The 22,394-nt window shown below is 58.2% G+C and overlaps 2 protein-coding genes across 9 annotated transcripts in view; one reads left to right on the top strand and one right to left on the bottom strand.

Annotated features, from left to right (window-relative positions):
- The window catches only part of proser3 (proline and serine rich 3), a 36,613-nt gene extending 26,718 nt beyond the window's left edge, over window positions 1-9,895 (bottom strand). For 2 of the 6 annotated variants that reach the window (XM_072553504.1, XM_072553502.1), the window contains exons 1-6: window positions 9,655-9,716; window positions 7,552-7,654; window positions 7,019-7,311; window positions 5,817-5,974; window positions 3,291-3,424; window positions 2,823-2,911 (exon numbers count right to left, since the gene is read on the bottom strand). In XM_072553504.1, the coding sequence (XP_072409605.1) occupies window positions 2,823-2,911; window positions 3,291-3,424; window positions 5,817-5,974; window positions 7,019-7,311; window positions 7,552-7,654; window positions 9,655-9,674 (797 nt within the window). In that variant the 5' untranslated portion in view covers window positions 9,675-9,716. Of the gene's footprint in view, window positions 1-2,822; window positions 2,912-3,290; window positions 3,425-5,816; window positions 5,975-7,018; window positions 7,655-9,561 lie in introns of all 6 variants that reach the window. The other 4 variants (XM_072553503.1, XM_072553507.1, XM_072553505.1 and 1 more) reach the window with 4 other exon arrangements.
- A 150-nt stretch (window positions 9,896-10,045) lies between these two features.
- The window catches only part of lin37 (lin-37 DREAM MuvB core complex component), a 24,200-nt gene continuing 11,851 nt past the window's right edge, over window positions 10,046-22,394 (top strand). The window contains exons 1-3 of one of the 3 annotated variants that reach the window (XM_072553508.1): window positions 10,046-10,124; window positions 15,488-15,608; window positions 20,521-20,596. In XM_072553508.1, coding sequence (XP_072409609.1) covers window positions 15,554-15,608; window positions 20,521-20,596 — 131 coding nt within the window. In that variant the 5' untranslated portion in view covers window positions 10,046-10,124; window positions 15,488-15,553. Of the gene's footprint in view, window positions 10,200-10,455; window positions 10,536-15,487; window positions 15,609-20,520; window positions 20,597-22,394 lie in introns of those variants that run through there. The other 2 variants (XM_072553511.1, XM_072553510.1) reach the window with 2 other exon arrangements.

The raw sequence follows: 22,394 nt of genomic DNA, 5'->3' as shown, positions 1-22,394 counted from the left end.
TCCGACAGTGCCCACTCTCTCAGCACTGACCCTCCGACAGTGCCCACTCCCGCAGCACTGACCCTCTGACAGTGCCCACTCTCTCAGCACTGACCCTCCGACAGTGCCCACTCCCTCAGCACTGACCCTCTGACAGTGCCCACTCTCTCAGCACTGACCCTCCGACAGTGCCCACTCCCTCAGCACTGACCCTCTGACAGTGCCCACTCCCTCAGCACTGACCCTCCGACAGTGCCCACTCCCTCAGCACTGACCCTCCGACAGTGCCCACTCCCGCAGCACTGACCCTCTGACAGTGCCCACTCTCTCAGCACTGACCCTCCGACAGTGCCCACTCCCTCAGCACTGACCCTCTGACAGTGCCCACTCTCTCAGCACTGACCCTCCGACAGTGCGGCACTCTGTCAGCACTGACCCTCCGACAGTGCGGCACTCTCTCAGCACTGACCCTCCGACAGTGCGGCACTCTCTCAGCACTGACCCTCCGACAGTGCGGCACTCTCTCAGCGCTGACCCTCCGACAGTGCGGCACTCCCTCAGCGCTGACCCTCCGACAGTGCGGCGCTCCCTCAGCACTGACCCTCCGACAGTGCGGCGCTCCCTCAGCACTGACCCTCCGACAGTGCGGCACTCCCTCAGCACTGACCCTCCGTAAGTGCGGCACTCCCTCAGCACTGACCCTCCGTAAGTGCGGCACTCCCTCAGCACTGACCCTCCGACAGTGCGGCACTCCCTCAGCACTGACCCTCCGACAGTGCGGCACTCCCTCAGCATTCACCCCCCGACAGTGTGGCGCTCCCTCAGCACTGACCCAGTGACAGTGTGGCAATCTCTCAGCACTGACCCTCCGACAGTGCCCACTCCCTCAGCACTGACCCACTGACAGTGCGGCACTTCCTCAGCACTGACCCTCTGACAGTGCGGCACTCCCTCAGCACTGACCCTCCGACAGTGCGGCACTTCCTCAGCACTGACCCTCTGACAGTGCGGCACTCCCTCAGCACTGACCCACTGACAGTGCGGCACTTCCTCAGCACTGACCCTCTGACAGTGCGGCGCTCCCTCAGCACTGACCCCCGACAGTGTGACGCTCTTGCAACACAGACCCTCAAACATTGTGGCGCTCCCTCAGCACTGACCCTCTGACAGTTCCCAATCCCTCAGCACTGACCATCCAACAGTGCCCACTCCCTCAGCACTGACCCTGCGACAGTTCGGCGCTCCCTCAGCACTAACCCTCCGACAGTGCCCACTCCCTCAGCACGGACCCTCCGACAGTGCCCATTCCCTCAGCACTGACCCTCAAACAGTGCCCCCTCCCTCAGCACTGACCCTCCCACAGTGTGGTGCTCCCTCAGCACTGACCCTCCAACAGTGCCCACTCCCTCAGCACTGACCCTCCGACAGTGCCCACTCCCTCAGCACTGACCCTCCAACAGTGCCCACTCCCTCAGCATTGACCCTCCAACAGTGCGGCACTCCCTCAGCACTGACCCTCCAACAGTGCGGCTCTCCCTTAGCACTGACCCTCCGACAGTGCCCACTCCCTCAGCGCTGACCCTCCGACAGTGCCCACTCCCCCAGCACTGACCCTCCGACAGTGCCCACTCCCTCAGCACTGACCCTCCGACAGTGCGGCACTCCCTCAACACTGACCCTCCGACAGTGCGGCTCTCCCTCAGCACTGACCCTCCGACAGTGCCCACTCCCTCAGCACTGACCTTCCGACAGTGCAGCGCTCCCTCAGCACTGACCATCCGACAGTGCCCACTCCCTCAGCACTGACCCTCCGACAGTGCGGCACTCCCTCAGCACTGACCCTCCCACAGTGCTCACTCCCTCAGCACTGACCCTCCGACAGTGCCCACTCCCTCAGCACTGACCTTCCGACAGTGCTCACTCCCTCAGCACTGACCCCACTCCCTCAGCACTGACCCTCCGACAGTGCCCACTCCCTCAGCACTGACCCTCCGACAGTGCGGCACTCCCTCAGCACTGACCTTCCGACAGTGCTCACTCCCTCAGCACTGACCCTCCGACAGTGCCCACTCCCTCAGCACTGACCTTCCGACAGTGCTCACTCCCTCAGCACTGACCGTCCGACAGTGCCCACTCCCTCAGCACTGACCCTCTGAGTGCCCACTCCCTCAGCACTGACCTTCCGACAGTGCTCACTCCCTCAGCACTGACCCTCCGACAGTGCCCACTCCCTCAGTACTGACCCTCTGACAGTGCCCACTCCCTCAGCACTGACCTTCCGACAGTGCTCACTCCCTCAGCACTGACCCTCCGACAGTGCCCACTCCCTCAGCACTGACCTTCCGACAGTGCTCACTCCCTCAGCACTGACCGTCCGACAGTGCCCACTCCCTCAGCACTGACCCTCTGACAGTGCCCACTCCCTCAGCACTGACCTTCCGACAGTGCTCACTCCCTCAGCACTGACCCTCCGACAGTGCAGTGCTCCCTCAGCAGTGACCTTTCGACAGTGCGCCGCTCCCTCAGCACTGACCCTCCGACAGTGCCCACTCCCTCAGCACTGACCTTCCGACAGTGCTCACTCCCTCAGCACTGACCCTCCGACAGTGCCCACTCCCTCAGCACTGACCTTCCGACAGTGCTCACTCCCTCAGCACTGACCGTCCGACAGTGCCCACTCCCTCAGCACTGACCCTCTGACAGTGCCCACTCCCTCAGCACTGACCTTCCGACAGTGCTCACTCCCTCAGCACTGACCCTCCGACAGTGCAGTGCTCCCTCAGCACTGACCTTTCGACAGTGCAGCGCTCTCTCAGCATTCAGAGTATCACTCAGCATCTTACCTGCGCTGCAGCAGGTGATTTGCTCTTTTCTGGAGATGAATAGTCTCCAGGTCCAAGGGCTCCAGCTGGGAAACATCCGAACGTTCACCCTGGAAAACAAAAGACCGTTTAGAGACTTTAACCGAAGCCAGCTGGTATGTACTAATGTCCACTGACCTCACTCACAGCCAGGATAAGGGACAATCAAGTGTTCATGCACCAGTGGATATCCCCTGTCTGCCTAACCTGGCGGTCGTGATCAGGAGCAGGAAGCTTGCTTGAATTCTCCTGTTGCTAACATATGGGTATCTGAGGTGTGCGATACAGCCTATGTCATTCAGTACAGAGACACACTGCTGGTGTGCAGGGCTGTGTCCCACATACAGCAGGTTTCTGTCGACAGTACAGACGGACACACCACGAGGATGACACACTTTCCACAGCAGGGAAACTCTTGACAGCACAGGGCAGACCGACAAGAATACTCACTCCTGATGAGAGTCCAGTCTTCCTTAAAGACAGACTGGGGATGTTGTGCAGAGATGTGCTCACAGGTAAGTGACCACCTTGCCGAGCAGAGTAACAGGTGGATTCTCTTCCCTCAGTGGCCAATGAACGAGTATCTGTGGGCAAGAGCAGAAGCAGCAAAGATAATCTTTCACCTTAAACTCACCAGGCTCCAGCACGGAAATCACCGTCCCTCACCGAATCAGGAGGGTTCCAGCAATCAGCTATTCTGACAACTGCCTCCTCTCAACATTACTAGGCATATCATCCAGTGGGTTATGTTCGCTAACAGACTGGAATCAAATCGAGGGGTTCGGGGTGGGGTTTATATACAGAATTACAGATACCCCGGGAGGGAGTTACAGACTGGAATCTAATCGAGGGGTTCGGGGGGGTTTATATACAGAATAACAGATACCCAGGGGAGGGAATTACAGACTAGAATCTAATCGAGGGGTTCGGGGTGGGGTTTATAAACAGAATAACAGATACCCCGGGGAGGGAGTTACAGACTGGAATCTAATCGAGGGGTTCGGGGGGGTTTATATGCAGAATAACAGATACCCCGGGAGGGAGTTACAGACTGGAATCTAATTGAGGGGTTCGGGGGGTTTTATATACAGAATAAGAGATACCCGGGAGGGAGTTACAGACTAGAATCTAATTGAGGGGTTCGGGGTGGGGTTTATATGCAGAATAACAGATACCCCGGGAGGGAGTTACAGACTGGAATCTAATCGAGGGGTTCGGGGGGGGTTTATATACAGAATAACAGATACCCGGGAGGGAGTTACAGACTGGAATCTAATCGAGGGGTTCGGGGGGGTTTATATACAGAATAACAGATACCCAGGAGGGAGTTACAGACTGGAATCTAATCGAGGGGTTCGGGGTGGTTTATATACAGAATAACAGATACCCGGGAGGGAGTTACAGACTGGAATCTAATTGAGGGGTTCGGGGGGGGGGTTTATATACAGAATAACAGATACCCAGGGGAGGGAATTACAGACTAGAATCTAATCGAGGGGTTCGGGGTGGGGTTTATAAACAGAATAACAGATACCCCGGGGAGGGAGTTACAGACTGGAATCTAATCGAGGGGTTCGGGGGGGTTTATATGCAGAATAACAGATACCCCGGGAGGGAGTTACAGACTGGAATCTAATTGAGGGGTTCGGGGGGTTTTATATACAGAATAACAGATACCCAGGAGGGAGTTACAGACTGGAATCTAATCGAGGGGTTCGGGGTGGTTTATATACAGAATAACAGATACCCGGGAGGGAGTTACAGACTGGAATCTAATTGAGGGGTTCGGGGGGGGGTTTATATACAGAATAACAGATACCCCGGGAGGGAGTTACAGACTGGAATCTAATCGAGGGGTTCGGGGGGGTTTATATACAGAATAACAGATACCCGGGAGGGAGTTACAGGCTGGAATCTAATCGAGGGGTTCGGGGGGGTTTATATACAGAATAACAGATACCCGGGAGGGAGTTACAGACTGGAATCTAATCGAGGGGTTCGGGGCGGTTTATATACAGAATAACAGATACCCGGGAGGGAGTTACAGACTGGAATCTAATCGAGGGGTTCAGGGGGGTTTATATACAGAATAACAGATACCCAGGAGGGAGTTACAGACTGGAATCTAATCGAGGGGTTCGGGGGGGTTTATGTACAGAATAACAGATACCCGGGAGGGGGTTACAGGCTGGAATCTAATCGAGGGGTTCGGTGGGGGGTTTATATAAAGAATAACAGATACCCCGGGAGGGAGTTACAGACTGGAATCTAATCGAGGGGTTCAGGGGGGGGGTTTATATACAGAATAACAGATACCCCGGGAGGGAGTTACAGGCTGGAATCTAATCGAGGGGTTCGGGGGGGTTTATATACAGAATAACAGATACCCGGGAGGGAGTTACAGACTGGAATCTAATCGAGGGGTTCGGGGCGGTTTATATACAGAATAACAGATACACGGGAGGGAGTTACAGACTGGAATCTTATCGAGGGGTTCGGGGTGGTTTATATACAGAATAACAGATACCCGGGAGGGAGTTACAGACTGGAATCTAATCGAGGGGTTCGGGGTGGTTTATATACAGAATAACAGATACCCGGGAGGGAGTTACAGACTGGAATCTAATCAAGGGGTTCGGGGGGGTTTATATACAGAATAACAGATACCCCGGGAGGGAGTTACAGACTGGAATCTAATCGAGGGGTTCGGTGGGGGGTTTATATACAGAATAACAGATACCTGGGAGGGGGTTACAGACTGGAATCTAATTGAGGGGTTCAGGGTGGTTTATATACAGAATAACAGATACCCCGGGAGGGAGTTACAGACTGGAATCTAATCGAGGGGTTCGGGGTGGGGTTTATATACAGAATAACAGATACCCAGGAGGGAGTTACAGACCAGAATTGAATTGATTGATGGTTGTCTAATATGCGCCTTGCTGAAGTAACTGTTGGTAAAAGTTGCTCTGTTACCTGGGTGGTGTGGGTGTGTCTCCTCTGTTGGTGTTGAGCTATTTGGGGGTGAACTCTTCAGCCACCAGAACTCACTGCCCTCTGTGCCCATTCCGACAGCAGCATGTTCCCGTTCCTGTCTGCTCAGTGGTTTGCCATGTCGGAATCGCTGGATGTACCTGGGTGGAGATGGACAGGCAAGGTTTCAGCTGCTATTCTTCATAAGGGTGAGGGTGAGTCTGAGCAAAAGATTCAGTTGAACTCACCCAAAACTAATCAGACACCATACTGTGTCATTAATCCAAAGGAACAGCACAATTCAGAGTGTTACAAGGGGACATAAATTTAAGGTGAAGGGTGGAAGGTATAGGGGAGATGTCAGGGGTGGGTTCTTTACCCAGAGAGTGGTGGGGGCATGGAATGCGCTGCCCGTGGGAGTGGTAGAGTCAGAATCATTGGCGACCTTTAAGCGGCATTTGGATAGGTACATGGATGGGTGCTTAATCTAGGATAGAAGTTCGGCACAAGATCGTGGGCCGAAGGGCCTGTTCTGTGCTGTATTGTTCTATGTTCTATGTAATTCCATTTGGCCTGTTGGTTTGCTTACAACAAAACAGGAAGAAGCCATTTATGCTAGCAAAGGGGAGGCCATTCAGCCCTGTCATACTGCTAGATTCATTGAGAGCCTAGAAACTTCTGATATCTCCTCTCTCTAACCCAGGGATCACTGGACAGGGATCAGGAGCAGGAACCCTGGCTGATTGCCTCTCTAATCCTGTGATCACAGGTCAGTGGGTGGCACGGTTACTCACTGGTTAGCACTGCTGCCTCACAGCGCCAGGGACCCAGGTTCGATTCCCACCTTGGGTGACTGTCTGTATGGAGCTTGCACATTCTCCCAGTGTCTGCATGGGTTTACTCTGGGTGCTCTGGTTTCCTCTCACAGTCTAAAGATGTGTCGGTTAGGTGAATTGGCCATGATAAATTGCCCATAGTGTTCAGGAATGTGTAGATAAGGCCCACTGGTCAGGGGTAAGTATCGGTAGAGGAGTGAGTCAGGGTGGTCTACTCTTCGGAGGATGGGCCTGTTTCCACACTGTAGGGACTGTATGATTCTATTAGGAGGAGGTAGCTCTGCCTTGCTGCCTGTGACCTTGGACTTGTCACGTTATTCCAGTGAAGGTCCACTGGCTTGCTGAGATACCAGCGGTGCTGTCACTTACTTTGCGATGATTGAACTCTCCGCAGGGTCAACGTGTGGACTTCCTGACCAACCCGAGTCAGTACGGAACATCTCCCGTGATGCCAACGATTCTCCCGCCTCTCCCTCGGGTGTCATGAGGGAGCTGCTCTCGGTGGATGGCCAGGACTCCCCCAAGGGGCTGGCCGGCCCAGTGTCGGGCGCCTCGCCCTGAGCAGCAGGCTGGTCAGTTGGTCTGGGGGCAGCGATTGAGGCCAAAGGAGGTGCCGATACAAACGATGGTGCAGGCAGCTGGCACTGGCCTGGCTTCATCACCTGGAAGGTGAGACATAACTGAGTCATTAGAACTGGCACTTGCCCTGTTTACTCATCTGCTCCAGCATGGCATCAGGAGATTCCTCACAGAGTCAGGTGTCTATCCTTACACACGAGGCTGGCAAACTGGGCTGTGCTTGGTTCAAAGTTAAGACCAGCATTAAGCATGAAAGGTGAGCCCGAGATTTTACGATCCGATCAATCGGTCCGTGCTCTTCACGTTGCGCACCCTTGTCTCACCTTTCTGCCCTGCTGCGGGAGTGTCCGATGAGGAGATGATGGGTGGTAGTGACTGCGAGAGAGCTGAGATTGTCCAAAAGGGCTTCCCAGACTAAACACAGAGCTGTCGGACACAGAAAGAGACAAACCAAAACAGTGATTTCACAGACAGACAATAAAACTTTCAACAACACCCAAAGCAGACCACTCACACCAGTCATGAAAGTGAGGGAGAGACACCCCCCCCCTCACACTGCTCCTGAAACTGAGGGAGAGACACCCCCCCCCCACACTGTTCCTGAAACTGAGGGAGAGACAGACCCCCCTCACACTGTTCCTGAAACTGAGGGAGAGACATCCCCCCCCCCTCACACTGCTCCTGAAACTGAGGGAGAGACACCCCCCCCCTCACACTGCTCCTGAAACTGAGGGAGTGACACCCGCCCCCTCACACTGTTCCTGAAACTGAGGGAGAGACACCCCCCCCTCACACTGCTCCTGAAACTGAGACACCCCCCCCCCACCTCACACTGCTCCTGAAACTGAGGGAGGGACAACCCCCACCCCCCTCACACTGCTCCTGAAACAGAGGGAGTGACACCCCCCCCCCTCACACTGCTCCTGAAACTGAGGGAGAGACACCCCCCCCCTCACACTGTTCCTGAAACTGAGGGAGAGACACCCCCCCCCTCACACTGTTCCTGAAACTGAGGGAGAGACACCCCACCCCGCTTACACTGCTCCTGAAACTGAGACAGAGACACCCCCCAACCTTACACTGCTCCTGAAACTGAGGGAGAGACACCCCACTCCCACTCACACTGCTCCTGAAACCGGGGGGATACACCCCCCCCGTCACACTGCTCCTGAAACTGAGGGAGAGACACCCCCCCTCACACTGCTCCTGAAACTGAGACACAGACACCCCCCCCCTCACACTGCTCCTGAAACTGAGGGAGAGACACCCCGCCCTCACAGAGTTCCTGAAACTGAGGGAGAGACACCCCGCCCTCACAGAGTTCCTGAAACTGAGGGAGACAACCCCCCTTCCCTCACACTGCTCCTGAAACTGAGGGAGAGACACCCCCCACTCACACTGCTCCTGAAACTGAGGGAGACACCCCCCCCCCCCGCCTCACACTGCTCCTGAAACTGAGGGAGACACCCTCCCTCACACTGCTCCTGAAACTGAGACAGAGACATCCCCCCCCCCCCTCACACTGCTCCTGAAACTGAGGGAGGGTATTATTGATAATCTCTGATTCAACCTCACTCTGTCTCCCTGATTACACACAGCGTTATACTGTGTGGGAGTATTATTAATAATCTCTGATTCACCCTCACTCTGTCTCCCTGATTACACACAGCGTTATACTGTGTGAGGGTATTATTGATCATCTCTGATTCACCCTCACTCTGTCTCCCTGATTACACACGGCGTTATACTGTGTGAGGGTATCATTGATAATCTCTGATTCACCCTCACTCTGTCTCTCTGATTACACACGGCGTTATACTGTGTGAGGGTATTATTGATCATCTCTGATTCACCCTCACTCTGTCTCCCTGATTACACACGGCGTTATACTGTGTGAGGGTATTATTGATCATCTCTGATTCACCCTCACTCTGTCTCCCTGATTACACACGGCGTTATACTGTGTGAGGGTATTATTGATCATCTCTGATTCACCCTCACTCTGTCTCCCTGATTACACACGGCGTTATACTGTGTGAGGGTATTATTGATCATCTCTGATTCACCCTCACTCTGTCTCCCTGATTACACACGGCGTTATACTGTGTGAGGGTATTATTGATCATCTCTGATTCACCCTCACTCTGTCTCCCTGATTACACACGGCGTTATACTGTGTGAGGGTATTATTGATCATCTCTGATTCACCCTCACTCTGTCTCTCTGATTACACACGGCGTTATACTGTGTGAGGGTATTATTGATCATCTCTGATTCACCCCCATTATGTGAACATTACAAGGTGTTATCACTATATCAGTAATGATTGTTACATTAAATGAGACGTCTCTGATTACCATCCCGTCTGTCTATCTGACCATTGGGCCCACGGTGTGTTTATCGATTATTGATCATCCCTCATTCACCTGCATTTCCAATCCTCCATATTCGCGCCTCCTCCAACGGTCAGCAAAGAGGCGGGCTTACCTCATCGTGTGACGTATACCTGACTGACAGGTTTTCCGCAAATCGAAGGCTCATCCGATGGTCATTACTCCTGATGGACAATGTCTCAACCAATAGGCGTCACGTCCTCCGTAAACAGCACTGATTGACAGTAGGTTGCCCAATAGCCCGGTGATGCGGGGGCGGGCACGACACGCGGGAGGTGTTAACCGTCACCTGATTGACAGTGCCTTAGCCAATAGCACGTCGCTGTTACTCTGAGTCGACCGCTTCAGGAAGCGCATGCGGGCCAAACCTGTTTGACTGATATTCCTGTAGCCAATAGGAGGAGAGTATTTGCTGCAGCTAACCAATAGGGTGCGGTCTCCACCGCGTGACTCTGGACAGACATGTGACCACGGCTCTGTGACCGTTGGTGCTGGTGCCTCAGGTTTGTAATGGGGGTTGGCATAAAATGAATGTCATCCGATAATGGTGCAATTATTGAGTGAGGGAGAGACAAACGGTAATAAAATTAATATTAACTTTTGTTAATATAATCATGGCCACCCCGTCATTTTCCCGCCCCTTTTTAACGGCCGCAAACCGGAGCCGTCTGCGTCACCCAAATGTCAGGACTCTGACGCAAGGGGCGGCGGTGCGTGCCTGACAGGCGGTCGGTGAACCAATCAGGCGCGGTGGGTGGGATGTTGCCGCTGCTGGCGGGCCAATGGCCGGGCGGATTGCGAAAGTCCGGCGTGTTGGCCAATGACAGCCTGCCGTGCTTTTGGCGTCTTCAGCGAATGGGGGAGGAGGACGGCGGGTGACGTCATGGGTGAGGCGGTTGGTGAAGGAGCATCAGGTGAGAGTGGGGGAGGGGAATGGGAGAGACCTCATTAATATCAAGATAATGGGGGGAGGGAGGGACAGTGTGATGGGTGACCAGTCACCCAGTAAACCCCACACCCCCCACAGCCACACCCCCCCAACCCCCAACGTCACCCCCCACACCCCCCACCCCCCAACGTCACCCCCCCAACCACACCCCCCAACCCCCACCCCCAACGTGACACCCCCCACCCCCACAGCCACTCCCTCCAACCCCCCACCCCCCACCTCCCACCTCCAACCCCAACCCCCACAGCCACACCCCCCACCCCCACCCCCCCCCCACCCCCCCCACAGCCCCAACCCCCACCCCCCAACCCGCAACCCCCACCCCCCCAACCCCCACCGTCACACCCCCCACCCCCCCACACCCCACACCCCCCCCCCCCCAACCCCCACCTCCCACCCCCACCGCCACACCCCCCCAACCCCCACAGCCCCAACCCCCACCCACACCCCCCCCAACCCCCCACAGCCACTCCCCCCAACCCCCCACCCCACACCCCCAACGTCAGACCCCACACCCCCCACCTCCAACCCCACCGCCACACCCCCCAACCCTCACAGCCACACCCCCCAACCCCCACCCCCAACGTGACAACCCCCACCCCCACCCCCCCACCCCCACAGCCACACCCCCCAACCCCCACCCACCCACCCCACACCCCCCAACCCCCACCCACCCACCCACACCCCCCAACCCCCACCCACCCACCCACCCACACCCCCCACACCCCCCAACTCCCACCCCCACACCCCCCAACTCCCACCCCCCCCACCCCCCAACCCCCACCCCCCCACCCCCCCCCCCCCACCCACACCCCCACCCCCCCACCCCCCCCCACACCCCCACCCCCACACCCCCCCACCCCCACACCCCCCCCACCCCCACACCCCCCACCCCACACCCCCACACCCCCCCACCCCACACCCCACACCACACCCCCAACGTCACACCCCCACACCCCCCACCTCCAACCCCAGCCCCACCGCCACACCCCCCAACCCCCCCACCCCCAACCCCATCCCCACCGCCACACCCCCCAACCCCCCACCCCCACCCCCCCACCCCCACCCCCCCCCACCCCCCACCCCCCCCCACCCCCCCCACCCCCCCCACCCCCCCCCACCCCCCACCCCCCACCCCCCCACCCCACACCCCCCCACCCCACACCCCCCACCCCACACCCCCCACCCCACACCCCCCACCCCACACCCCCCACCCCACACCCCCCACCCCACACCCCCACCCCCACACCCCCAACGTGACACCCCCAACGTCACACCCCCACACCCCCCACCTCCAACCCCAGCCCCACCGCCACACCCCCCAACCCCCCCACCCCCAACCCCATCCCCACCGCCACACCCCCCAACCCCACCGCCCACCTCCATCCCCACACCCCCCAACTCCACCCCCCACCTCCATCCCCACCGCCACACCCCCCAACCCCCACCCCCCACCTCCATCCCCAACGCCACACCCCCCAACCCCACCCTCAACCCCCCACCCCCAACGCCACACCCCCCACCCCACACCCCCATGTTACTGACTGTATCCCTGCTGATGTTAATCCAGCTCCCTCACACTGTCCCTCAGTAACCCCGCTCCCCCCCCGGGCCCTGTGTTACTGACTGTATCCCTACTGATGTTAATCCCCCTCCCTCACACTGTCCCCTCAGTCACCGCTCTCCCCCCAGTGCCCTGTGTTACTGACTGTATCCCTACTGATGTTAATCCAGCTCCCTCACACTGTCACTCAGTAACCCCTCTCCCCCCCAGGGCCCTGTGTTACTGACTGTATCCCTACTGATGTTAATCCAGCTCCCTCACACTGTCCCTCAGTAACCCCTCTCCCCCCAGGGCCCTGTGTTACTGACTGTATCCCTACTGATGTTAATCCAGCTCCCTCACACTGTCCCTCAGTCACCCCTCTCCCCCCAGGACCCTGTGTTACTGACTGTATCCCTACTGATGTTAATCCAGCGCCCTTACACTGTCACTCAGTAACCCCTCTCCCCCCCCAGAGCCCTGTGTTACTGACTGTATCCCTACTGATGTTAATTCCCTTCCCCCACACTGTCCTCAGTAACCCCTCTCCCCCGCCAGGGCCCTGTGTTACTGACTGTATCTCTACTGATGTTAATCCCCCTCCTCACACTGTCCCTCAGTAACCCCTCTTTCCCCCCCCGCCCAGGGCCCTGTGTTACTGACTGTATCTCTACTGACGTTAATCCAGCTCCCTCACACTGTCCCCTCAGTAACCCCTCTTTCCCCCCCCCCCCCCAGGGCCCTGTGTTACTGACTGTATCCCTACTGATGTTAATCCAGCTCCCTCACACTGTCCCTCAGTAACCCCTCTTTCCCCCCCCCCCCAGGGCCCTGTGTTACTGACTGTATCCCTACTGATGTTAATCCCCCTCCCTCACACTGTCCCTCAGTAACCCCTCTCCCCCCAGGGCCCTGTGTTACTGACTGTATCCCTACTGATGTTAATCCAGCTCCCCCACACTGTCCCTCAGTAACGCCTGTCCCCCCAGGGCCCTGTGTTACTGACTGTATCCCTACTGATGTTAATCCAGCTCCCTCATACTGTCACTCAGTAACCCCTCTCTCCCCCCCCAGTGCCCTGTGTTACTGACTGTATCCCTACTGATGTTAATCCAGCGCCCTTACACTGTCACTCAGTATCCCCTCTCCCCCCAGTGCCCTGTGTTACTGACTGTATCCCTACTGATGTTAATCCAGCTCCCTCACACTGTCCCTCAGTAACCCCTCTCCCCCCCCCCCCCAGGGCCCTGTGTTACTGACTGTATCCCTACTGATGTTAATCCCCCTCCCTCACACTGTCCCTCAGTAACCCCTCTCCCCCCAGTGCCCTGTGTTACTGACTGTATCCCTACTGATGTTAATCCAGCGCCCTTACACTGTCCACTCAGTAACCCCTCTCCCCCCAGGGCCCTGTGTTACTGACTGTATCCCTACTGATGTTAATCCAGCGCCCTTACACTGTCACTCAGTAACCCCTCTCCCCCCCCCCAGTGCCCTGTGTTACTGACTGTATCCCTACTGATGTTAATCCCCCTCCCCCACACTGTCCCTCAGTAACCCCTCTCCCCCCCCAGAGCCTGTGTTACTGACTGTATCCCTACTGATGTTAATTCCCTTCCCCCACACTGTCCCTCAGTAACCCCTCTCCCCCGCCAGGGCCCTGTGTTACTGACTGTATCCCTACTGATGTTAATCCCCCTCCCCCACACTGTCCCTCAGTAACCCCTCTCCCCCCCCAGAGCCCTGTGTTACTGACTGTATCCCTACTGATGTTAATTCCCTTCCCCCACACTGTCCCTCAGTAACCCCTCTCCCCCGCCAGGGCCCTGTGTTACTGACTGTATCTCTACTGATGTTAATCCCCCTCCCTCACACTGTCCCTCAGTAACCCCTCTCCCCCCCCCCCCCCCCCCCCCAGGACCCTGTGTTACTGATTGTATCCCTACTGATGTTAATCCAGCGCCCTCACACTGTCCCTCAGTAACCCCTCTTCCCCCCCAGGGCCCTGTGTTACTGACTGTATCCCTACTGATGTTAATCCCCCTCCCTCACACTGTCCCTCAGTAACCCCTCTCCACCGCCAGGGCCCTGTGTTACTGGACTGTATCTCTACTGATGTTAATCCAGCTCCCTCACACTGTCACTCAGTAACCCCATCTCCCCCCCAGGGCCCTGTGTTACTGACTGTATCCCTACTGATGTTAATCCAGCTCCCTCACTATGTCCCTCAGTAACCCCTCTTCCCCCCCCCCCCAGTGCCCTGTGTTACTGACTGTATCCCTACTGATGTTAATCCAGCTCCCTCACACTGTCCCTCAGTAACCCCTCTCCCCCCCCCCCCAGTGCCCTGTGTTACTGACTGTATCCCTACTGATATTAATCCAGCTCCCTCACACTGTCCCTCAGTAACCCCTCTCCCCCCCCCCAGTGCCCTGTGTTACTGACTGTATCCCTACTGATGTTAATCCCCCTCCCTCACACTGTCCCTCAGTAACCCCTCTCCCCCCCCAGTGCCCTGTGTTACTGACTGTATCCCTACTGATGTTAATCCAGCTCCCTCACACTGTCCCTCAGTAACCCCTCTTCCCCCCCCCCAGTGCCCTGTGTTACTGACTGTATCCCTACTGATGTTAATCCAGCTCCCTCACACTGTCCCTCAGTAACCCCTCTCCCCAGGGCCCTGTGTTTACTGACTGTATCCCTACTGATGTTAATCCAGCTCCCTCACACTGTCCCTCAGTAACCCCCTCTCCCCCAAGGCCCTGTGTTACTGACTGTATCCCGACTGATGTTAATCCAGCTCCCTCACACTGTCCCTCAGTAACCCCTCTCCCCCCCCCCCCCCCAGGCCCTGTGTTACTGACTGTATCCCTACTGATGTTAATCCCCCTCCCTCACACTGTCCCTCAGTAACCCCTCTCCCCCCCCCCCCCCCCCAGGGCCCTGTGTTACTGACTGTATCCCTACTGATGTTAATCCCCCTCCCTCACACTGTCCCTCAGTAACCCCTCTCCCCCCCCCCCAGGGCCCTGTGTTACTGACTGTATCCCTACTGATGTTAATCCCCCTCCCTCACACTGTCCCTCAGTAACCCCTCTCCCCCCCAGGGCCCTGTGTTACTGACTGTATCCCTACTGATGTTAATCCCCCTCCCTCACACTGTCCCTCAGTAACCCCTCTCCCCCCCCAGGGCCCTGTGTTACTGACTGTATCCCTACTGATGTTAATCCCCCTCCCTCACACTGTCCCTCAGTAACCCCTCTCCCCCCCAGGGCCCTGTGTTACTGGACTGTATCTGTTACTGATGTTAATCCAGCTCCCTCACACTGTCACTGAGTGACACTGACTCTGGGGATTACCTCTCTCTTTCACAGGCCTGTTTGAGTCCTGCCTCTCTCCGTGGCTCCTATTGTAAGTGTGTTAGCGTCCCCAGTGTGTGAATGAGGCCTCACAGCAGTAACATGATTTCAGTGACGGTGAAAACCGAAAAAGCAGGTAGGCCTTGAACTGAACTTCCCTCCTCAGTGTCAGCTCTCCTCCTCTTCCCTATTTCCTGTCCCTTTCCTATCCCATCGCAATCCCTTCACCCTGAACATGTTCTCTATTTCACATTCCTTGATCCTCCTCCAGTATTGAAGATAAGGTTTAAACAAATGAGTTGACAGAGAGAACCTGTTCTCCTGGAGGAATTACATAGAGCCCTGACGAGGCGCTGTCTCTGAATCCAGGCTGGGCCCAAAGAGGCACCATGGGTTAGCAGGAAGTGTGAGGAAACCCTTCCACACTGGACAGTGAGGGGAAGTTAGGGCACACACTCTCTTTATCGCCACCAAGGCCATTTAGAAATTTCAAACTGAGCTTGTTTTTCACTGGATGAGGGGAATTTGAGGAATTCGGAATCAGGGCAATTACATGGGAGGATGTTGAGTGATCTTCTCCAGTTTTTCTGTAACAGCACTGAGGAGAGGGCTGAATGGCCTCCAGTCCCTCTGTAACAGGCTGGAGGAGAGGGGCTGAATGGCCTCCTGTTCCTGTGTAACAGGCTGGAGGAGGAGTGGCTGAATGGCCTCCTGTTCCTGTGTAACAGGCTGGAGGAGGAGGGGCTGAATGGCCTCCTGTTCCTGTGTAACAGGCTGGAGGAGGAGGGGCTGAATGGCCTCCTGTTCCTGTGTAACAGGCTGGTGTGGGGGCTGAACGGCCTCCTGTTCCTGTGTAACAGGCTGGAGAAGGGAGGGGGCTGAATGGCCTCCTGTTCCTGTGTAACTGGCTGGAGGAGGAGTGGCTGAATGGCCTCCTGTTCCTGTGTAACAGGCTGGAGGAGGAGGAGGGGCTGAATGGCCTCCTGTTCCTGTGTAACAGCCTGGAGGAGGAGGGGCTGAATGGCCTCCTCCTCCTGTTCTGCGGTGATGGTGTCGGTGCTGACTTTTCCACTGCTGCAGGATTTGCTCCAAACAGCAGGGGGTGGTGGTGAGCACTGTCATGGTGATGGTTCAGTCTGTATTGAGCCTGACAGAACAGGGAACAGGCAAGGGAAGGGACACAGAACCGAGAGCCCTGCAATTCGTCAGCCGTTAGGATCAATAGCAAGGACTGAAGGAGTGACTATACAGCAGCACAGTCTGGGAAAGGATTAGTGAGGGAAGACAGACAGACAAAATGAAATTCTCTTTCTCTCAGTGAGGACAACCACTGAAGATAATGAAACACATCACCTTCTCAAGTGTTGCAATGGAACACTCCCTCAGCGCTGACCCTCCGACAGTGCGGCACTCCCCTCAGCGCTGACCCTCCGACAGTGCGGCACTCCCTCAGCGCTGACCCTCCGACAGTGCGGCACTCCCTCAGCGCTGACCCTCCGACAGTGCGGCACTCCCTCAGCGCTGACCCTCCGACAGTGCGGCACTCCCTCAGCGCTGACCCTCCGACAGTGCGGCACTCCCTCAGCGCTGACCCTCCGACAGTGCGGCACTCCCTCAGCGCTGACCCCTCGACAGTGCGGCACTCCCTCAGCGCTGACCCTCCGACAGTGCGGCACTCCCTCAGCGCTGACCCTCCGACAGTGCGGCACTCCCTCACGCGTGACCCTCCGACAGTGCGGCCACTCCCTCAGCGCTGACCCTCCGGACAGTGCGGCACTCCCTCAGCGCTGACCCTCCGACAGTGCGGCACTCCCTCAGCGCTGACCCTCCGACAGTGCGGCACTCCCTCAGCGCTGACCCTCCGACAGTGCGGCACTCCCTCAGCGCTGACCCTCCGACAGTGCGGCACTCCCTCAGCGCTGACCCTCCGACAGTGCGGCACTCCCTCAGCGCTGACCCTCCGACAGTGCGGCACTCCCCCTCAGCGCTGACCCTCCGACAGTGCGGCACTCCCTCAGCGCTGACCCTCCGACAGTGCGGCACTCCCTCAGCGCTGACCCTCCGGACAGTGCGGCACTCCCTCAGCGCTGACCCTCCGACAGTGCGGCACTCCCTCAGCGCTGACCCTCCGACAGTGCGGCACTCCCTCAGCGCTGACCCTCCGACAGTGCGGCACTCCCTCAGCGCTGACCCTCCGACAGTGCGGCACTCCCTCAGCGCTGACCCTCCGACAGTGCGGCACTCCCTCAGCGCTGACCCTCCGACAGTGCGGCACTCCCTCAGCGCTGACCCTCCGACAGTGCGGCACTCCCTCAGCGCTGACCCTCCGACAGTGCGGCACTCCCTCAGCGCTGACCCTCCGACAGTGCGGCACTCCCTCAGCGCTGACCCTCCGACAGTGCGGCACTCCCTCAGCGCTGACCCTCCGACAGTGCGGCACTCCCTCAGCGCTGACCCTCCGACAGTGCGGCACTCCCTCAGCGCTGACCCTCCGACAGTGCGGCACTCCCTCAGCGCTGACCCTCCGACAGTGCGGCACTCCCTCAGCGCTGACCCTCCGACAGTGCGGCACTCCCTCAGCGCTGACCCTCCGACAGTGCGGCACTCCCTCAGCGCTGACCCCTCCGACAGTGCGGCACTCCCTCAGCGCTGACCCTCCGACAGTGCGGCACTCCCTCAGCGCTGACCCTCCGACAGTGCGGCACTCCCCTCAGCGCTGACCCTCCGACAGTGCGGCACTCCCTCAGCGCTGACCCTCCGACAGTGCGGCACTCCCTCAGCGCTGACCCTCCGACAGTGCGGCACTCCCTCAGCGCTGACCCTCCGACAGTGCGGCACTCCCTCAGCGCTGACCCTCCGACCCCAGTGCGGCACTCCCTCAGCGCTGACCCTCCGACAGTGCGCACTCCCTCAGCGCTGACCCTCCGACAGTGCGGCACTCCCTCAGCGCTGACCCTCCGACAGTGCGGCACTCCCTCAGCGCTGACCCTCCGACAGTGCGGCACTCCCTCAGCGCTGACCCTCCGACAGTGCGGCACTCCCTCAGCGCTGACCCTCCGACAGTGCGGCACTCCCTCAGCGCTGACCCTCCGACAGTGCGGCACTCCCTCAGCGCTGACCCTCCGACAGTGCGGCACTCCCTCAGCGCTGACCCTCCGACAGTGCGGCACTCCCTCAGCGCTGACCCTCCGACAGTGCGGCACTCCCTCAGCGCTGACCCTCCGACAGTGCGGCACTCCCTCAGCGCTGACCCTCCGACAGTGCGGCACTCCCCTCAGCGCTGACCCTCTCGACAGTGCGGCACTCCCTCAGCGCTGACCCTCCGACAGTGCGGCACTCCCTCAGCGCTGACCCTCCGACAGTGCGGCACTCCCTCAGCGCTGACCCTCCGACAGTGCGGCACTCCCTCAGCGCTGACCCTCCGACAGTGCGGCACTCCCTCAGCGCTGACCCTCCGACAGTGCGGCACTCCCTCAGCGCTGACCCTCCGACAGTGCGGCACTCCCTCAGCGCTGACCCTCCGACAGTGCGGCACTCCCTCAGCGCTGACCCTCCGACAGTGCGGCACTCCCTCAGCGCTGACCCTCCGACAGTGCGGCACTCCCTCAGCGCTGACCCTCCGACAGTGCGGCACTCCCTCAGCGCTGACCCTCCGACAGTGCGGCACTCCCTCAGCGCTGACCCTCCGACAGTGCGGCACTCCCTCAGCGCTGACCCTCCGACAGTGCGGCACTCCCTCAGCGCTGACCCTCCGACAGTGCGGCACTCCCTCAGCGCTGACCCTCCGACAGTGCGGCACTCCCTCAGCGCTGACCCTCCGACAGTGCGGCACTCCCTCAGCGCTGACCCTCCGACAGTGCGGCACTCCCTCAGCGCTGACCCTCCGACAGTGCGGCACTCCCTCAGCGCTGACCCTCCGACAGTGCGGCACTCCCCTCAGCGCTGACCCTCCGACAGTGCGGCACTCCCTCAGCGCTGACCCTCCGACAGTGCGGCACTCCCTCAGCGCTGACCCTCCGACAGTGCGGCACTCCCTCAGCGCTGACCCTCCGACAGTGCGGCACTCCCTCAGCGCTGACCCTCCGACAGTGCCCACTCCCTCAGCGCTGACCCTCCGACAGTGCGGCACTCCCTCAGCGCTGACCCTCCGACAGTGCCCACTCCCTCAGCGCTGACCCTCCGACAGTGCGGCACTCCCTCAGCGCTGACCCTCCGACAGTGCGGCACTCCCTCAGCGCTGACCCTCCGACAGTGCGGCACTCCCTCAGCGCTGACCCTCCGACAGTGCGGCACTCCCTCAGCGCTGACCCTCCGACAGTGCGGCACTCCCTCAGCGCTGACCCTCCGACAGTGCGGCACTCCCTCAGCGCTGACCCTCCGACAGTGCGGCACTCCCTCAGCGCTGACCCTCCGACAGTGCGGCACTCCCTCAGCGCTGACCCTCCGACAGTGCGGCACTCCCTCAGCGCTGACCCTCCGACAGTGCGGCACTCCCTCAGCGCTGGACCCTCCGACAGTGCGGCACTCCCTCAGCGCTGACCCTCCGACAGTGCGGCACTCCCTCAGCGCTGACCCTCCGACAGTGCGGCACTCCCTCAGCGCTGACCCTCCGACAGTGCGGCACTCCCTCAGCGCTGACCCTCCGACAGTGCGGCACTCCCTCAGCGCTGACCCTCCGACAGTGCGGCACTCCCTCAGCGCTGACCCTCCGACAGTGCGGCACTCCCTCAGCGCTGACCCTCCGACAGTGCGGCACTCCCTCAGCGCTGACCCTCCGACAGTGCGGCACTCCCTCAGCGCTGACCCTCCGACAGTGCGGCACTCCCTCAGCGCTGACCCTCCGACAGTGCGGCACTCCCTCAGCGCTGACCCTCCGACAGTGCCCACTCCCTCAGCGCTGACTCCTCCGACAGTGCGGCGATCCCTCAGCGCTGACCCTCCGACAGTGCGGCGATCCCTCAGCGCTGACTCCTCCGACAGTGTAGTCCTGTCTACCGTCCCTCTGTAACAGAGATTATAGTCACTGATGTAGTTTCTCTCTCCTTCAGAACTTGAGGCTTCGACAGCTCGTAATCGTTTGGATGCAGTTCTCCAGTGTCTGGTTGAGAAGAGTGACATTGAGAGGTAAGTGTTTGGGTTGCCTCTGCCGTGTAGGAGGATATTCATTTGAACACCACATTGGAAACCTATCTGTCCTTGAACAAGAACTCTTCAATTCTGACTGCCCACCACTGACATCCACTAAGCTATCGTTTCACGCTCACGGCTTTAACAGTGTCTCTCTCTCTGCTGGTTCAGTGTCTGTGCTCACGGCTTTAACAGTGTCTCTCCCTCTCTGCTGGTTCAGTGTCTGTGCTCACGGCTTTAACAGTGTCTCTCCCTCTCTGCTGGTTCAGTGTCTGTGCTCACTGCTGTAACTGACCATGTCCCTCTCTCTGCTGGTTCAGTGTCTGTGTTCACTGCTGTAACTGACCATGTCTCTCTCTCTCTGCTGGTTCAGTGTCTGTGCTCACTGCTGTAACTGACCATGTCCCTCTCTCTCTGGTTCAGTGTCTGTGCTCACTGCTGTAACTGACCATGTCCCTCTCTCTCTGCTGGTTCAGTGTCTGTGCTCACTGCTGTAACTGACCATGTCTCTCTCTCTGCTGGTTCAGTGTCTGTGCTCACTGCTGTAACTGACCATGTCCCTCTCTCTCTGCTGGTTCAGTGTCTGTGCTCACTGCTGTAACTGACCATGTCCTCTCTCTCTCTGCTGGTTCAGTGTCTGTGCTCACTGCTGTAACTGACCATGTCCCTCTCTCTCTGCTGGTTCAGTGTCTGTGCTCACTGCTGTAACTGACCATGTCCCTCTCTCTCTGCTGGTTCAGTGTCCTGTGTTCACTGCTGTAACTGACCATGTCCTCTCTCTCTCTGCTGGTTCAGTGTCTGTGCTCACTGCTGTAACTGACCATGTCTCTCTCTCTGCTGGTTCAGTGTCTGTGCTCACTGCTGTAACTGACCATGTCCTCTCTCTCTGCTGGTTCAGTGTCTGTGCTCACTGCTGTAACTGACCATGTCTCTCTCTCTCTGCTGGTTCAGTGTCTGTGCTCACTGCTGTAACTGACCATGTCCTCTCTCTCTGCTGGTTCAGTGTCTGTGCTCACTGCTGTAACTGACCATGTCCCTCTCTCTGCTGGTTCAGTGTCTGTGCTCACTGCTGTAACTGACCATGTCCCTCTCTCTCTGCTGGTTCAGTGTCTGTGCTCACTGCTGTAACTGACCATGTCCCTCTCTCTCTGCTGGTTCAGTGTCTGTGCTCACTGCTGTAACTGACCATGTCCTCTCTCTCTGCTGGTTCAGTGTCTGTGCTCACTGCTGTAACTGACCATGTCCCTCTCTCTCTGCTGGTTCAGTGTCTGTGCTCACTGCTGTAACTGACCATGTCCTCTCTCTCTGCTGGTTCAGTGTCTGTGCTCACTGCTGTAACTGACCATGTCCCTCTCTCTCTGCTGGTTCAGTGTCTGTGCTCACTGCTGTAACTGACCATGTCCTCTCTCTCTCTGCTGGTTCAGTGTCCTTGTGCTCACTGCTGTAACTGACCATGTCCCTCTCTCTCTGCTGGTTCAGTGTCTGTGCTCACTGCTGTAACTGACCATGTCCCTCTCTCTCTCTGCTGGTTCAGTGTCTGTGCTCACTGCTGTAACTGACCATGTCCTCTCTCTCTCTGCTGGTTCAGTGTCTGTGCTCACTGCTGTAACTGACCATGTCTCTCTCTCTCTCTGGTTCAGTGTCTGTGCTCACTGCTGTAACTGACCATGTCCCTCTCTCTCTCTGCTGGTTCAGTGTCTGTGCTCACTGCTGTAACTGACCATGTCCTCTCTCTCTCTGCTGGTTCAGTGTCTGTGCTCACTGCTGTAACTGACCATGTCTCTCCTCTCTCTGC

Source organism: Chiloscyllium punctatum, chromosome 34 (genome assembly GCF_047496795.1).
Source record: "Chiloscyllium punctatum isolate Juve2018m chromosome 34, sChiPun1.3, whole genome shotgun sequence".
NCBI lineage: Eukaryota > Metazoa > Chordata > Chondrichthyes > Orectolobiformes > Hemiscylliidae > Chiloscyllium > Chiloscyllium punctatum.
Note: the sequence above shows the minus strand (reverse complement) of the source record. Positions and strands in the feature narration are given on the sequence as shown.